At 37.5% G+C, this 19111-nt stretch overlaps 1 protein-coding gene across 2 annotated transcripts in view; it reads left to right on the forward strand.

Annotated features, from left to right (window-relative positions):
* The window catches only part of cpped1 (calcineurin-like phosphoesterase domain containing 1), a 186131-nt gene that overhangs the window by 98438 nt on the left and 68582 nt on the right, over nt 1–19111 (forward strand). For both annotated transcript variants that reach the window (XM_043712111.1, XM_043712112.1), the window contains exon 3: nt 16666–17088. In XM_043712111.1, the coding sequence (XP_043568046.1) occupies nt 16666–17088 (423 nt within the window). The remainder of the gene's footprint in view (nt 1–16665; nt 17089–19111) is intronic.

The raw sequence follows: 19111 nt of genomic DNA on the forward strand, positions 1-19111 counted from the left end.
GTTATAACATTTAAAAGAAGTTTGGATAAGTACATGAATAGGAAAGGTCTGGAGGGATATGGGCCAAATGCAAGCAAGTGGGAGTAGGTTACTTTTGGATCATGGTTGATGTTGACTATTTGGATCAACGGGTCTGTTTCTATGCTGTATGTCTATGACAGACAAGATGTGAAAGAGCCAGTGTTGGACTGGGGTGAACAAAGTTAAAAACCATCCAACAGGTTTATTTGGAAGTACTAGTTTTCAGCAGGACCATAAGACACAAAATTTAGAGCACTGTCATGCTATATTGAATGATATATTGAATAATTCTATATTGAACAAACCTAGATTGCTGTTGGGCCTTTCATCTTTTAGAAGGGGTTGCAGTTTACATTAATATGTAATCCCAGAACTTGTTTGAAGTCACATTCTCGAGATAACTTAAGGTTTTATAAAAAAAGTGACATCTCAGCTCAGACAATGCATTAAAGATGTGAGGTTAAAAGTCTGTCTGTTTCCTGATCTTGAGTCAGACTGGTTCTATTTCCAAAGTGGAATTTATAAAATATTACATGGATTGACTGCCTGCAGATTGTGCACTTTTTGAGCAAAATATAATGTATCCACAAATATAATTCTGCAAATGCAAATTCACCCCAAAGACCTATATGTGTGTGTGCATGCATGTGGGATTCTAGCCAGTAGGTTAGGCTAGAGAAGCGGTGATTGTTCCCTTTGGAGCAAAGTGAATTGATGTGAGATTTGATAGAGCTGTACAAGGCAACAGCAGACTTATATAAGATAAACCAGGAAAAAATGTTCCCATTGACTGATGGTACAAGGACATGTGAACACAGATATAATGTTTTAAGCAAGAGAAGCAGTGGAAATGCAAGGGGGAAGTTTTACACAAAGCAAATGGTAATAACCTGTGACCCGCTGTTCATGAAAGTGGGAGAAGCAGAAATCATTAGTGACTTCAAAAACAAAACTGGACAGGCATTTGAAGGAAATAAACTAGCAGCACAACAGGGATAGACTGAGGTGATGGGATTTGTTCTATGGCTTACTGACATGGACTCAAGGGGATGAATGAACCCCTATGCTTTAAATTACTAAAAATATTTATCACAAACTTTTTTAAGTGAACTTGAATTTGGAACTGCAACAAGGTGTGCCCATTTAAGATGTTGCTGAAAAGGAATTTCTTCTCAGAGGATTGTTGATTTTTAGAATTCTCTATCCTGGAGAATAGTTGTGGCTGAATCATCAAAAATATTCTAGAATGAGTTGCAGATGTTTGATCTACAAGGGAGTAGAGAGTTAAGGGCTGGTAGCCAAAAAAGTGATGTTGAGGCAGTGATCAGAATAGCCATAATTAAATGATAGAGCATGCTCAAGGCACTGAAACAATCTCATATTCCTATTTTTCTCATTTTCTGTGCTGCATTTAGAGCGTAGGGTATGTTTATCATTTACTTAAAATTAGGTTCTGCCTGCATGAAGAAGTGACAATCTCCAATCTCTCCTGAACATGGCTTTAAAGTTTCATTCCAGTCTCGCCTCACTATTATTAAGTTCACTTACTGAAGTATTAAGGAAGGACGCATGTGGAAGAAAGTTATTTGGTTTTATGTTAAGCAAGAAGTGTTGCTCACCTGTTGGCTTTCAGTCAGCTTTTTTTATGGATGTACAAGAAGTAAAATAAAGCAACAGAAATCCAACTTCAGGGATCATCAGGCCCCTCGGAAAATACCTGACTTGATACCATGCCTCACCTGATACGAGAATTCCTGGTGGTCAGTCAAAATGATAGTTGAGAGGCTTTTCATGTGTAATCTGATTTGGCTTGGGACCACTGGCAAAAAAATGCTTTGGATGTCAATGGATGAAAAAATAGTGCAAGGTATAAATGGGATTGCTTATTCGTGTTCCTATTTTGCAGTGTTTCTTTTTCCTTTAATACTGACTAAAAATAACATCAAATCATTGTAAAAAGAAAGCAAGTTAATTTACTTTTTTTGTGATTCGAATGTTATAATAAGCTGTCACTTTCTCTCCCTGTTTCTCTGCCTTCTCTTATTGTGAATCAGTTGCTGACCAGTGCACTCCATGCTCTCCTATCTCTTTGCATAACTACTGATGTTATACGTATTCCATCGCTTGTCTAATCACATTCATGTTTGTCTCTTTCAACAATTCTTTCCAGGTAATGACAATGTCAACTGGCTGTCAAACAGTCGTCCACAGTTTATTATTTTCTCATCCATAATCCATCTCATCTCCACTCTTGCGCTAGTTCAAGGACCCAATTATTATTCTTGTCCAACTAATTTTCAGCATGTCTGTAGCACCATTAATCAAATGTCTCAGTTTTAAGTAAGCATTTAATGTCCTGATAAATGCTGTTACTTTTTAACACCAGCTTTATTTTCTGACAGTAAAGAAAATCTTTTATGCAGTTTAGTTTCTATTTTAACAATTTTTTTTCAATTACCTCAGCCATCTGATACAGTTGCACTTAGCTGGGTCAACAGTATCACCCAGTCACTCAGTTCCCATATTCTTAAGTCAATTCCAGGAGGTCCATTCAAATCTTAGTACTCTTTTAAAGCTATTATCACAAAGAATACTGTATATTTAAACATTCGTGATTTGCAGAAATATGAAATTTGTGGCAATGTTATCTTCCGCTTTTTATTTATCTTTAGAGTAAAGGAGTAGAAATGACACCGATCACTAGAGCTGACATCTAAATTATTTCAGTATTGAAAAAAGTGAGGTAGTAAAGGAGAAATTCAAAAAGTTCTGCTAATTTCAAACAAAACCATCAGTGCTTAGAGAACTTATGATGAGCCTGTACTCTTCAAGGGTCTTGTATTCATATTTAAAATAAGAATTTTAAAACAATATCATAAAGCAAACTTCTGAGTGATTATTTGTGCAAAGCCAGTTTTAAATACTACATTAGATTTAAGGTTTATAGTAAATGTCACTGTTGCTATTGGATTTCTAAGTACTCTACAAGTAATAGATGCATCAGAAACTATGCCAGAGTTTAAATAGTAGTTTGTCACTGATTTTTGAAGAAACCAGTTCTAATTACAGTTGATCAATATGTTTTAGTTGAAAATTATACATCAAGTTGACTACTAATGTGCTGATAAAATCATTACTGTACATACGGAGACCATTTAGCTCCGAACTGTGGAGCAATTCAGTTAGTATCAATTCTCCACTCTTATCCCCATGGCCCTGCAAGTTAAATTCCTTCAAGTGCCCACATAATTACTGTTTTACAAACATTGATTGTCCCCTGATTTCATGTGTAATGACTTTAGTCATGTGTCTACTTTACTGAAAGATTTTTGAAAATCAAAATATATTATGTCTACTACATTACCTTAATCTGCTCTTCCTGTGCTGCTTCAGTGAATTTTCAGTGACAGATTTAGAGCTGCTTGCTTTTGCCTGACTCATCTTCACCCATTTTAAGACTCTCGCATGCATCCATTTCCCTGAGCTTAAGCTACTTGAAATGGACAGAAGCATTTGCATCAAACTTTAGTGCTGTGGGATTGATGTCCAGGTGAGCATATCTGATGTCATTATTCTGGGCCGTTTTGAGCTGATGGAGGTCCAATATTGTTGCACCTAATGAAAATGAACCTTGATGTTAGTATAACCTTTGATTTGAACATGGGCTAATAGAAACCTTGCATCTTCAAGCAGATTTTTTTTTCTTGAAGCAGCAAGAAGAGTTAGTAGAGGGGTGGCACGGTGGCTCGGTGCTTAGCAGTGCTGCCTCACAGCACCAGGGTCCCAGCTTCGATTCCAGCCTTGGGCAACTGTCTGTGTGGAGTTTGCACATTCTCCTTGTGTCTGCATGGATTTCCTCCGTGTGCTCCGGTTTCCTCCCACAGTCAAAAGATGTGCAGGTTAGGTGAACTGGCTATGCTAAATTGCCCGTAATGCTACATGCATTAGTCAGAGAGAAATAGGTCTAGGTGGGTTACTCTTCAGAGGGTCGGTGTGGACTGGTTGGGGCGAAAGGCCTGTTTCTGCACTGTAGGGAATCTAATCTAATCTAAAAAACATTTCTGATGCTTTCGGATAGCATACCAGAAAAGCTGACATCTATTAGCCTGCAATGTTGTTTCTGTTTTTAGTTCTATTATTTTTGATGCACTTTTCCTTTCACTTTTTGTTGGATACTCGCAGGGTTGTTCATATGCCAAAGGATGCTGAGACCATATGTTTGTGTTCAGGTCCATTAAGAAAGAGCACATTACAAATGCACTCCATCTGACATGCTGAGACAGGGCTGAGAGTTAAGAAAATCTATTTTTGTATTGTGTCTTTGTAGAAAGACTTTGGACAAAAAGTGAAACTGAAAACTGGTACAGGTACCTCTTAATGACTACATTCAAATAATACTTTTCATAGATTGCTGTGAGTATGGTCTGACTTGGAACACCATTATCCGGGCCAAATTGAATACTAGGAACAAAATTTAAATGCAGAAATGGAGCAACACAATGTACAAAAAGGGGCAAGTCTTATAACTTCCTTGTGCCAACTGGTTGAATATTGATCTTAATCCATAGCGGATCCACCATCACCGTTTGTGTTTTTAAAAGTGTACTTCATAAAACTTCTAAGGTTTAGCAAAAAAATAATATTTTGTAAGCAGACTATGAATTATATTAGCTTTGGCTGGGTAATAGCATTCTTTCTGCCACATCGGGCTTTGAGTTCAAACCACACAGCAGGGACGAGAGGATAGCATCTAGACTGACACTTCAGTGCAATACTCATATAGTGCTGCTCAGTTGCAGGTACTGTTCTTCAGTGAGGTGTTAAACTGAAGCCCCATTTTCACTATCGTGAATATTTAAGACCTTGGGGTGCTATTGCGAAAACAGGAATGAGTTTATGCCAGTGTTCTAACTAATACTTAATCTGAACTGACTTCCTTAACAGAGATTATTTGGTCATGATCACATTGCTATTTGTGGAATTTTTCCAAGTACAAATTGGCAGCCCCTTTTTCAATACTACAACAGTGATTATGCTCCACAAGTTACTTCAGTGGCTTTGAAGTGCTTTGGATGTCCTGAGTTTGCAAAGACACCTTTTAAATAGAAATCTCTGAACAATATAATCGATCAGTCATAGTGGATAGTTTTAATTTGTGCTTTTAATCAATGCCAAATTGCCCTATGATTCAGAAAAATTGGAATTCTGTTCCAATATTTATTGCCAAAAGCAGCGTTTTTCATACAGAATGTGAAATTGTTTGCGTTTGTCACTTTCAATGACGGGGACTGACTTCAAAATCACATGATGTGAGGTCACCAACAAAATTATTTTATTGCAAGTAAATCCATCATAACTCTTTCCAGAAAAGGTTTACTTGACTAATGACTAATTTGCTACCTTTTATTTTGTAAGAAATAGGCTCATTGTGACTTGAGCACTAAATGTCCAAAAATTAATCTGTAAATGAAAGTTGCCTCCTGCCAAAACTATTGTTCTATAATTAATGTGGCTAAAGTCTTGTGAAAGCTAATATGTATCCTTTTACAGGGGTAGTTAAGTTAGAACACTGCTGAGATGATGGGTGGATGCTGAGTCAAAAACTGCTTCAACGCATCGCTATTATTAACGCTGTTGAAGACTGAGGAGGAAAGTGTTGTGATAGATAGGAATATGGACACCTGTGTAGTTTGCATAGAGAAACTGGGAAGAAGTCACACAGATACGCAATTGCACTTATATAATTGGAACTAGTGAATAGCTTGATGTTGATGTGAGACTTATTTTATATTCCCCTGTGGTGCTAAACAAGTGAAAAATTACTTGCTGCCATACACAATGGGGAAGAAGTGGAGAGGGCGCATGGTCGTTTTCAAGAGTGAGCTGCCCTTTTCCAGAAATTCTTTTGTGCATTTGGGAATACAAACGTCTTTTCTATTTTGTCTCAAAAAAGAGCCTTAAAATTTGGCCTTCATGGTGTCGGATTATTTTCTTGAAAAATAATGTGGGGATACTTTGTGCCTTTAGTTCAAACTTCAACAGATAGTTTGATAGAGTTTCTAAATTTAGTTCAGCTTTCTAAATTAAATCCCCTTTAAAACCTACATCATCCATTTTTAATATTCAGATCATAAGTTTAGCGCAACAAATTGGAAGATTTACACTTGACAGTTCCTAAATAGAGTTTTACAATGTCAGCCTTGGGAAATAAGTGCCATGGAGCTTACCAAAGTGAGGAATAAAAGTCACAGGTAAGATTGCTGTTGTTCATCACTGATTAACTATCTTTCTAGAGCTAAGTGAAATACCCAGAATGGAAATCACAAGAACCCAAAAGGACCAGAATACGAAAAATGTTCTTTTTTAAAAATAGCGAACATTCTTCTGCATTATGCATTTTAAAATCTTGGGTTTCGTTATCATGGCCACAGATTTCTCAGTGGTTTTTGAGCTGTGAATTTGTATTAATTTCTAGCTCCCTTTTAGTTCTCAAGAGCAGCAATTTTTTACTAAAAAAAGCAAGTTTAATTCTCGAACAAGATAAAAATTAGTTTATTACACAACTATCAATTAAAATTATTTAGGTAGAAATGCTGAAGTTATTAGCTAAAAACATTGAAACAAAGATTAAAAGCAGGATGAACGTCATGTATGAAAATGAAAATGAGATTTGTCTCTACTATCATTGCAAACCTGGCTTTCTCTGAAGGAAAAATGTTGAAACCTTAGTTAGATCCAGCAGCTGAAGTGACTTCTATAATTGAATAAATTGGAGGTTTGCCAATAAAGGTGGACTCGCTAAGATTTCAGAGAGGGATTTCACAGAATCACAGAATTGTTACTGCACAGGAGGAGGCTATTTGGCCCATCAAACCTTCACCAGTTCTTTTTTTGTTGTTCCTCCTTCTTCACTAGCTCAGCAGTTAAGATTGTGCAGATTGCCTGGACTGTTTTGGCAGAATAGTAGTTGATTTCTGCCTTCCTGCTTGTGCTCCCTTTAGCTGAGAAGCCCATCTCTGATGGTGTATCTCAGCATTCATCGTGACTTCATCTGCACAAAATGGTTACTCACAGCCCGTTATGCAGATCAAAATCTTATTTGTAGTGATTTACCAAAACCGGTAAATCATGCTTATTAGATTTCAGTTTGGCTAAAGCCGAAACACAGACGCCATTCAATGTCTTATAGTTGCAATAATTAACGTTTAACTCTCGCTGTCGTTAACTTGAGTGGTTCTCATTTTCACATGGTGGTGAGCTACAAAGAGCTATTCATTCCTCCAGAGGAAGAGGAGTTTCTAGTTAGCCTTGGAAATGTTCACATAATTTTTGAAAATTCTCATGTGATTTTCTCTTTAATCCCAATACCAAAGGAAAGCCTCAGGGTAGTCATGTAACTTTTAGAAGCAGTTTTGAAAGATTCTTTGACCATTTTAAAGACAAATTAGCGTCCTTTACAAAATGCAAAACACAACTAGACTTTATCCAGATTGTTACAAGTGAGACTTGAGGGAGCTGTTTTGCTCTGGTCTCACTACTCCATGGCTCACAGCATAAAATAAAAATACAAGATGACCAATTAAGTGTCTGATTTGTATCATGTTTTAAACAATGAGATCTATCAATCAGTTCTCTTAATAAATACAAATATTGGTTTATTATCAAAACAAAATTAATACAGCACGATAGAAATATAAATGCTTATGCCTCTAACATACATATACACACACACACACACACACAGACAGACACTCGTCAAGAGGAAATTTATCCACAGAGATAAATGGATGCAGGAAATCTGAAAATAAAAACAAAGTGTTGGAGAAACTCAGCAGGTAGAGAAAGAAACAGAGTTAATGCTTCAAATTTGATATTATTTTTCAAAGATCAACATCTATGATGGAAATGGTTTCTGATTATTTGGACTTAGGGCACAGCTTGAACATATGAACAGCAGCGACAGCAGAGGCAAGCACGTGCAATAAACAAGCAAACATGTCTCAAAGTTGGAGGGGTGTCGTCTTCTCAGAAGTCAATGGAAGCACCCTTCAATCAGGGTGTCCCAGCATAGCAAGTCAAAGGCAGCCTCTAATACCAGGTCATGGGATTAACCATGGACAGGTGTCTAGTCAGGGTGATACTGGTAAAGGTATGAACAATGGGTTGAATCCTAAATTTTTTGGCTAAATGTGGATTAGTTTGAGTTTTTTGAACGGTTCAGACGCTTAAGCTCACTGACTTCAGGTAGTTGCTATTTTCTTTTCTATTCCATTCTGTTAATTCCTAACATGATGGAAGATGTGTGTGGTTTTCGCCCTTTGTTTCTACATGTTGTTGAGGCCCTGAGCATCTACAAGCCCTTCCCAAGAATCCTATAGACTTCCTACATCCCCAGGTCCTCACCCAACTTGTATAGATGAGCCTGCACCGTCTATCGTGCTCAGCCTTTCCCATTCATGTATTACCATATTCCCTCCATTACAGATTGTATTGGCCCTCATTGAAATTATCAGTACCCTTTCTTCACTCACCCCCCCCACCCCCTATACACCTCTACACCTCCCTGATACCTGTACACCTCCCTAACATATTAGCCCTAGGTACAGATTGGCCACTCCCTGGACTGCTGAGGCATGGACACCTTTACCAGTATCACCCTGACTAGACACCTGTCCATGGTTAATCCCATGACCTGGTATTAGAGGCTGCCTTTGACTTGCTATGCTGGGACACCCTGATTGAAGGGTGCTTCCATCGACTTCCGAGAAGACGACACCCCTCCAACTTTGAGACATGTTTGCTTGTTTATTGCACGTGCTTGCCTCTGCTGTCACTGCAACCACTTCTAATGTTATGCTATTCGAGCAAATGGGTTTATGTTATAGACAGACTAACCCCCCTTTAAATATCTCAAAGGAACAGCCAAGACCCTCACTTTATTATTCAAAGACAAGCGTAATGTGCTGTGTTCCAGATGTAGTTCAACAGGTTACACTATTTGGCTTTAAGCAAACGACACTTTATTCTTACATTCTAGGACAAGAGGTCATAATCTCAAGGTAAAGGGTAGTAAATTTAAAACAAACTACTTCTCCCAAAGGGTTGTGAATCTGTAGAATTCACTATCCCACAGTGTGGTGGATGCTGGGACAGTGAGAAAATTTTATGAGGAGTTAGACAGATTTTTAATTAGTAATGGATTGAAGGGTTATGGGGAGAAGGTAGGAAAATGAGGAGGAGGAGCAAATCAGCCACAATCGAATGGCAAGTAGACTCGATGGCCGAATGGCCTAATTTTTTTCCTATATCTTATGAACTTACAGGATTCATAAAAAGGTATTAATTTTTGGCTAAACATTGGGGATTAACTTTTACACAATATCATTATGCATATACATTGTATACGTACTGTTTTATGATAAATACTTTGAGTGGGAGTTTGAAAACATGCATTTTTATTGTAGATTGCAATAAACCTATTCCATACCTCAGCAACATTCTTTGAATGTGAATGAGTTGATTTATGTTTTCTGAAGTGGTTTATTGTGTAATCAACTACAAGCACTTGAAAACATTCTCACTGATGGATGGTATTTTAATTACTGCCGTCCAATCTTCATTACAGGCATTAAGTAAATTTTGTTCTATGAAGAGTGAAGTATTATTTTCGATATGGCAGTATCATGCCAAAACAATTTAAATCATGGTATGATGTGTTTGAAAACAAATATGAACAAGTTCCTCTAGCACTTTTTCCTGAAGATTCTGCCCATTTAATGCAGGTCTTTTTCATGGTCCACGTGCAACAACCACTTAACCAACACTGGATTTAGTTGCAATCTAAGGATTAAGTGCTCAGAAATATCTGACAGAAATGTTACTGTTTTCCATTGTGTAGCTATTAATGTTCAGCTGTTTGACCCCAGTACCAAACAGCTTGACTACAAATTGTTCACTCTTATTGTTTAAAAAATTAGTGCATGTTTGGTCAAGAAAAATGGGCAAATGAACTTATAGCAACATTACGGCCACCGTAAACATTTAGCTCTTCCACCACCAATACAGTGTCTACCATCTGCAAAGTGCACTATAGCAACCTGCCAAACCTCCTTCAGCAAGCACCTTTCAACACAGTGGCTCTGCCATCTGAAAGAACATACCAGCAGATGCACAGGAATATTAGCACTTACAAATTCACATAGAGCCAAACACAGTCCTGAGTTGTAAGTGTTTGGGTATTCCTAGTGTGGGTGCACTAATCCAGATGGGATGCAGAAGTTCAAGGTGGCGGTTTATTATCATCTGGTCGAGGACAAGTAGGACAATAGATACTGACCTTAACAGTAATGCCTACATGCCATGGATTAATAATGAAACTTTCTGATCTAAGGTTATTGACAGAGAAATATTCATTTTGCATCTATGGCGATAGATGATATAGTAGAAGTCTTGTAGCACTATTGGAAACAGCAAAACCAAAAGAAAATAATTTGGAGTGAAGTGCTGTTGCACTGAGAAACCACACATCTTTTCTTCAGTCATTTAGCAGTGCACAATATAGTTTAATATATAAGCTATGAATAGGTATGAATAATTGAATTTAGAACTTTGATGTAACTAGTTTCACCTTGTAGGAATTTGTCACAGTTAGAAGAAATATTTAGTGTTCAAGTACCTCCTTGGCCTTGCCAATCTATCTCTGTAAACATCTCCAGCCATATGTCTCTATGTTTCTCCAACTCTGGATGCTTGTGCTTCACAGTTTCATTCATTCCACCATTGACGGTTGAGCCTTCAGTTATCCATGCTCTAAGTTCTGGAACTCCCTGCCTAAACTTCTCAGCCTTTTGAGATACTGCTTCAAATCCACTTCTTTGACCAAGTGTTCGGTCACCTGTCTCTGTATTTTCTTCTTTGGCTTAGTGTCTGTTTTTGTCTGATTACACTCTTGTGAACATAAGCACAATAGTAGACTGCCCACTATTCAATTTGGTCATTACAAATTGAACACTTTAATACCTTTTATTCACCCCAACCCCAAAACTCTGGACACAGCTGGTAATCAGAAATCTGTCAATCATGACCTTAAACATACTGGAAGACTGATCTTCCACAGCCTTCTATAGTTGAGAATTCCAAAGGTTCACAATTCTCTGAGTAAAGAAATTCTCAGACATAATTGACTTCTCCCTTCTTTAAAAAACTGTGCAGCCCCCCCCCAGTTCTAGACTCCCATCCAGGGGAATCATCTTACCTGCATCTACCCTGTCTGTCCTTTTAATTATTTTCTAAGTTTCAATGACATTGTCTCTCAGTTAAAACTCTAGAGAATACAGGTTCAGTTCACACAGTCTCTGTCTTTACAGGACGGTCCCACCATCCTGGGAGTGAGTCTAACAAACCTTTGTTGCATTGCCTCTATTGCAATAATATCTTTCATGAAATAAGATCAAAACAGAATACAGTATTTTAGATGCAGTCTAACCAAGCTCCGATACATTATGCAGCCTGTATTCAGATTAAAGTTACTTATGATAACTGTGTTGTCCACACTATATGATTCTCTCATCTCCTGATTAATATCATGTCCCACACTAATAATACTATTTAGAAGCCGATATCTGCTTTCCCCTTACTTTGTTTTTAGCTATATCCAAACAGATTGTACATGCTATTCTTCCAATCTAGGTTTTTCCCTTTCTAATTTGTTCATCTCATCCTTTATTGTCAATGCAACTCTACTTCCTTCATGCTTCTCGTCTGTTCCTCCTAAACATTGAATATCCTTGAATATTCACTTCCCAGTCATCATCTTATGCAGCCATGTTTCTGTAATAGTAATTAGATTATACCAATGTAACTTTGTTCCTTTTAGATTGTCTACCTTGTGAATGCTACGTGCATTCAGGTAGAGTGCCCTTAACTTTGTTTTTTTTTGATACCATTCCGCTTTCAAAGCAGAATAAAGTTTCTTGCAATGTTTTCTTAATTGGAAGGCTGTGTTGTCATTGAATTACTTATTCAGGCTTTGCACCGTCTGACACGTGAACCATGGCATGTTTCTGTTTAACAATTAGCCATATTACTGCGTGGTCAGAAGACATCATATCTGAGTTTTGCTATAATATCTCATATTGGATGAAATGAGCTGTTTTATTGGAACATCTGGAAAATATGTTTTACATTATTCCATGCAGACAATACAAACATTTTTAAAAAAAATCTCATTGGTACCCTTTTTAAAAGGAGGTCTTAAATGAATAAATTTGATTATATTCTACAATCACTGTTTTTTTTTTGGGGGGCGGTGTTCCATGGGAGAAATGAAGTAATTTTATTTCAATTAAGCCAATAGAGTTAAATAGACAGCACAGTATGTATTCAACTTGTGGTAATCGGGCATGGGATGGGTAAATGTCTCACCCCACGGATTGTTGACTGGAAGCTAAATGCCTCGTTATAGTGAGGGAAAGAACAGGAGAAGGAGGCAGCTTTGCCTGATACAAATTTCCAAAGCATCGAGAAAATTACTTTACTGGAGAAAAATGTCCCGATACTATGAGTATTCAGAATGAAATAAATAGACAACTTTAAAGGTTTTGTATTTTTATCTTGGCTAAACAAATATTGTCATCATCTTTTTGAGGATTTAACTAAAGCATGCATAATATGATCATTATGAAAAGTAATTGCTAAGTGCAATCAAGGAAAGGTGATAGCAATGCACAGGGCTAAATGAAACAGGCTGCCAACATTGTTACTGCCTGTCAGTGATGATGTGTACTTTCTACTCACTGCATAACATTTAAGGAAGCTGGCGTATATTCAAAGAAATACCTTTGGCTTTTCATTTAACCCCTGCCCCCCCCTTCTCTAGTTTAATGAGTTCCTGGATGGTTCCTGGCCTCCCACCTCCAAACAGTTAACATACTGGTACACCTACACTCCCATTTATCTGGCCAGACCCTTCATGAATTTGAATAACTCTATAACTCTATCATTTGTAAGGTACAGTGATCAGAACACTGTATTCTAAGTAGGGATTTGTGTGATTAAAGCAGGCATTTACCCTCTTGTATTCTAGTCCTCTAAATTTAACGGGCAGGATATATTAGTCTTTTGGATGATTTTCTGTATTTGTTCATGACATTTGAATGATTTATGTAACCAAGTCCCAATCTGCATTTGTCTTCCAAGTTTTTTGAACCTCTAGTCTTTCACTATTTATAAAAGTATCCTGTACTATTCATTATTGATTCAAAAATTCACATTTATCCAAAGTGAAATCCAACTGCCACAGGCTTGCCAATCACTGGTAAGGTCTTCCTTACGTTTGATAATTAAGAGCTTAATCCATATTCCCTTGAACATTGACTAAATAGATCATGTACATGAAAGTAAAAGTATGTGGTACTGAAATAGAGATTTATATCAAAGAACCTTGAATCTGATGTACCATGACAATAGTGATCTTCCAGTTTTTTGTCATTTCAAGCAAATATCTGTTACAGGGGGACAGTGAGGGTGAATTTGGTCTTCTGTAGGTAAAAGGAAAGTGTTCTAAGTTAAGGAAAATAGTTAAAAAGGAAGTTGGTTGAATAGGCATATGGTAGTTATGGAGAAGTCTGAGAGGAAGTTTTATAGAGTTATTCCAATTCATGAAGGGTCTGGCTAGACAAAATAGGGACACTGTTCGCACTTGTGTAAATGATCAAGAGTGAGAGGGCACAGATTCAAAGTAATTAGCAAAAGAAACAAAAATGTTGTGAGAAAAGCATTTTTCTGTTCAGCATCTGATTAAAGTAGAGGCAGGTTCAAAAGGCATCTGTTAGTTAATGTTTCAGAGAGAAGGTGAAAGAATGGCATTAAGTTGATTGCTCATTCAGATGCCAGTCCACGAAGAGTCGAGAGTGTGGTGCTTGAAATGGACAGCAGCATCCAAGAAGCAGGAGAATCGACGTTTCAGGTATAAACCCTTCATCAGGAATGAAGGGCTCTTGCCTGAAACATTGATTCTCCTGCTTCTGTGATGCTGCCTGACCAGCTGTGCTTTTTCAGCACCACCCTCTCGACTCTGATCTCCACCACCTGCAGTCCTCACTTTCTACTACCTCCCTCATTTAAGCCAGTTCTGTGATTCTGTGAAATTTGATTTCAGCGAGAGCTGAATGTGGGCAGTACCAGAATTTGAGGAACTAGACTGGATAAGTAATACACAACTGATCTGAGATCATTAATTTTACGTTGCAGCAAAATGTACATTTCGTTTCATGTGGGTGATGAATACGTTGACCATTTAACGCAGCATTGCTACCATTATTTCATTACAAAATATCTTCCTTCCTATTCTTCCTTCTGCAGTCTTCCTATCATAAAATCAATCCAAAATTATATCTTCATCTGTTCGAACTTTGTGTCACCTTCCAATGACCCCATTTTATGGCTGAAAACCTAAGTTTTCCCAATGCAGAATTTTACCACAGGTTGACTATTTCAGGGAGGTTTCATGGAAGGGCTCTCATGAGTTATATTGTGCAATCCTCTGCTGCTCACCGTGTTATGTATGCACCACATATCACTTTCACGATCTTGCCTTTACAAGCGGCGGGAGTGCTCACTGCTGTGGGGACTTCCTAGGATTTGAGCTGTCAGCACCATATTTAAAGTCATGTTGTGCACCAGGTGAAATGTTGCCAGACTTTAATATGTCTTCACAGCAGATATAGTCAGAGGGACGAATAAGGAAAGTTTCTGAGGTCACTTACATGGCACAAGTGGCACTTCATTGGAAACGGAAGATTGCATCATCAGCTGTCTGATCAACTGTCATTATAATGGCATCTACAAGAATGAAGCTGTAGAGGCTGCTTGTTGTTCGTGTCACACCACGTTAGAACCCTGTCTGAAGGAGTTTGCTGTTGTCGGTGAGCTCTAAAGTGCGGTACTGAAATGGTGAGTGGTATATAAGTGAGTCCAAAATGTGCCATGATAATGTGGCCACTCATAACCTTTCACAGATAGCATTTGCAGATGGTTGTTGCCTGTGGAATGTGCTTGGAGGTGTTGGAGCCTGGTGATTCAAATGGGCACCTGTAGGAGCAAGCAACAAGCTCTAAACATCAGTTATCTGTTTAGGCATTGATGTCAGGAATTATCGCCATCCTTGTGCTCTCAATGCCTAGGAAAATAGCAAACTACATGTAAATAAGGCAAGATTAGATATTAATGAGATGGTGATGAAAATAGGCCCCTTGCCACTCACTAGTGAGATTCTCACCTCACTGCTAAAACCTTCAGTGGAAAATCAGGTATCTTTTGTTTGGAAAGTCTCATTTATCTGATCTCACCTTATTTTCCCAACTGACTTACCATTGCTCATGTTGTTTAGGGACTGGAAAGATATCACCTAAAGCACTATATATATTGAGGTACTTCTCAGTGTGAGGTATAAATGGTGGCCTAGAAGAATTAGAAATATATTCAGGAAAGGGCATGAAACAGTGGATTGAGAAACTAGTGTGAGAAAACCTGGCCTAAAAAGATGTGATTGAAGAATATAGTGGGAGACAAGAAGAGCATTGGGAGAGAACTCTAGAAAGTAAGACTCAGGAGACTTAAAGTTGTGCTGCCAATGGTGGAGCAATGGGAGTGACATGAATTGAAACAATACAAAAATTGAAAAGCCAGCAGCTGCTGGAGGGAGAAAGGTCCGGAGATTTGGTGAGAAGAAACAGTATCTGATCTGAAAGTGAAGATTTTAAAAAATGTCTTTATCAATATTATTATTGAACTGAAATTGCAGGGTGGAAATGCTTGCAATTTTTAATAATAACTTGGTTAAGATGCTAAAGCAACAAAATCTGTAACAACATGAATGCCAAGAATGATATTGATCAATTTTGTCAGCAAACACAAATAAATTTTGTGTTTATTTGTGTTTGCTGACAAAGCAGGCACCATAATCACTGTGTTAGATTTAATTTGTACTTTTATATTGTATCAACATTCTGTACTGGAAGAATAAAATACGCTTCTTCCTTGAATTCTTTTAAACAGTTCCATAATTTTAAAGTAATTGTTCATGATTAGACATGTTTATTCTTTTTAATTGCAGTATTCTGGTTCATATGCATTTTAAAACTCTTTGATAAGTATATGGCATTATATTTTCAACCTATAAAGTTTTTTTGTATACCATCTAATTCAACAATGTTAGAGCAGTTCTTTAATCTGCACACAGTAGAAATGACGTTAAACAAAATATTTTATAAAGCAACACAGAGGCACTCCTTATTGGTGTTCTGACACCCAGGTAATAGTAAACCCAATAATTCCTTGAACTTGTGCAATAATATGAAATATACCATACAGTCCACTGTCAGACTATACACCATGTTGAAAAATTCATAGAAATATTCATCACAGCACTGTTCTCTGTACATGCCATTTATGCATTTAGGATGAGCTCACATCATCTGGAGAAGTGATGCAATGGGTATTACATGTGAAGACATTAATTTTGACACAAAATGGGAAATCTACTGCATTGAGAGAGGAAATCTTGCAAGATATTCTCTCATTTATAGGCATAAAATAAGGGAAAGTTGAGCTCACATAAATCACAGTTTTTTCTTTTATTTTCAGGTAGCCCTTTCTGTGAGGAGCAAATATTTGATCTCAAGCATGTTCTGGAGGACATTGATCCTAAGATTCCATTGGTGTTCGTCAGTGGCAACCATGATATAGGAAACTCCCCAACCCCAGAAAGTATTGCCGAATATTGCAAAAACTGGGGAGATGATTACTTCAGTTTCTGGGTTGGGGGAGTGCTATTCCTTGTGCTGAACTCTCAGTTTTTTCAAGATGCTTCCAATTGCCTTGAACTAAAGGAAGCCCACGATCTTTGGCTGGATAATCAACTTGCTACTGCTGAACAGTTAAAAATCAAAAATGTGATTGTGTTCCAGCACATTCCTGTATTTCTGCAAAGCGCTGAAGAAGAGAATGACTATTTTAACCTGGAGAAGTCAAAACGACTGGATCTTCTGCAGAAATTTGAAAAAGGAGGTATTTGTTTCTATTTTCCTACATGTAGCATCTATTATTCTATTCAGTCAGTAGGAAGATGGAAAAGAGTCCAAAGCTATTGCACCTGAATGTAGATTTTCCTCTTTGGGTATTCTGTTCTGGAGGAGCACTGTGCCTCTTAGAGAGGGGAGTACTCAAATTTCCCCCTTGAGCCCTTTGTTTCATCCAGCTGCACACATGGGTCCTTGCTCAGTCCCAACAGACCTTGCACTAGTCTTTCGAGGCAGATTCAAGGATATCTCAAGCCTGGTGCAGCAGGGTGAAGAGAGAAAATCCAATTTCTATTTATTGTCACTAAATTAACAGCACTTGCCTGACAATCAAAGGAATGCCTCCAACGAAGAGGTAAATTTCATAACTTCAGTCTGTAACATGTGGGATTATATTTTTGCACTGTAGTACTTCTGCTCACAGCCTTTTAGCCAAATTTTAACAATTTTTCTGTTCTTGACAAACTTTAAAATATTTGTTGAATAGGGACTGTTTTGTTTTTCCAAGAGATTGATTTCTGTTTATATTGACTTGCTATAGGAAGTAGTTTCCTGTTTGATTTTGATATCTTAATGAGTGGGCGATGTAACAAGCAATATCTTAGGCAAGCTATTTGATTTTCTTTCATTTAAATAGTGGCGTATTATCTGGTCAAACTCATTTCAAATGTCATAACATGCAAAATCAATGTTAAAATTCAGTTATCTGCTTCGGGGAAATCAGAGTAATAGTCTGACCACTGGAAAATCATCATCCATTTCCTTCTAACAATCCTCCCCATTTTCTTTCAGATGATAGTTCCTTTTGCTTTGAAACTGATTATACTTAACACCTAAATATGTAAAAAGAAGCTGAACAAACATAGAACACTTAGTAGAATGTGCAGACAAATGACAAATGCAATTTAATGCAAATACATGAGGCAATAGCTTTTATGAGAAAAGAGCAAGAATAGAGTACATATTTTATGGAAAAACACTGATGAACTTGGGCAAATTGTGCATCCCAGGGGGTTCTGGCAAGTGCAGTTAGATGCAATAAAAATGACTAGAATTTGGCTTTTTCAATAATGTCCTGAAGTATAAGTGTAAGGAAATTATTAAGAAAATGTGCTGGATAGTTCATAATTAAAATACTATGTAGAGCTTTGGACACTCCAACATAGAAAGGACATAAATGCTAACATAAAGCATTGTTTACGAATTAATCTTGAGATGTGGGAATTGCTGTCAAGTCTGGCATTTATCTCTCACCTCAGTTGCCGTATTTGATACAACTGAATAGCTTGGTAAGTCACCTCAGCGGCAGACAGAATGACACCAGATATAAGATGCTGTAACTATGAGGAAGGATTTGAGATAGTATGATTATTTCTGCCAAACCAGTGAGGAAAAATACTGTGTCTGACGTTTGGGAAGTCATTGATGAAAGATCATCTATTTGAAATTCTCATGAAAGTTAAGGAAAGGATAAAGCAAAATCTCTTCCTGCAAAGTGTTATTGGAATTTGGAATGTTTTGTTACAGGAAGTGTTTGAGACTGAATATCACTCAACTTAAACAAAGAAGTAGAGATATTTGAAACAGAGGAGGATAAAAGACTATGGAAAGAGAGTAGACAGGGTTGGGTAACTTTTGGATTGTTCAAACAAAGAGCAGCATATACCTGTACATCTTGGTCTGAATGTCTGATCTTGTGCTGTAAATTTCTGTGAATGCCAGCAATTTGAAAAGTGTTGGAAATGACATCAAGTAGTACACATATCCAATAATATAAGGGGGAGTGAGTTTGGTCCTTGAATTTGAGATAATTAATGAGCTTCCAGGACCTCAATCACCATTGCCAAATTGGAGGCCAGACAGTAGGGTGCAATTACTATTTATCTAAGTTAGCAGGTTATCTAGGTTAGTCCTCAATACTTCAAGGCACACTCCACGGGTAGCAGAGGTTGGCATCAGATGTGCACTAATCTCACCGTGTCATCATGATGAATCTCTGACTCTGTTCTCCA

The sequence above is a fragment of the Chiloscyllium plagiosum genome, chromosome 21, assembly GCF_004010195.1.
Source record: "Chiloscyllium plagiosum isolate BGI_BamShark_2017 chromosome 21, ASM401019v2, whole genome shotgun sequence".
Classification (NCBI taxonomy): domain Eukaryota; kingdom Metazoa; phylum Chordata; class Chondrichthyes; order Orectolobiformes; family Hemiscylliidae; genus Chiloscyllium; species Chiloscyllium plagiosum.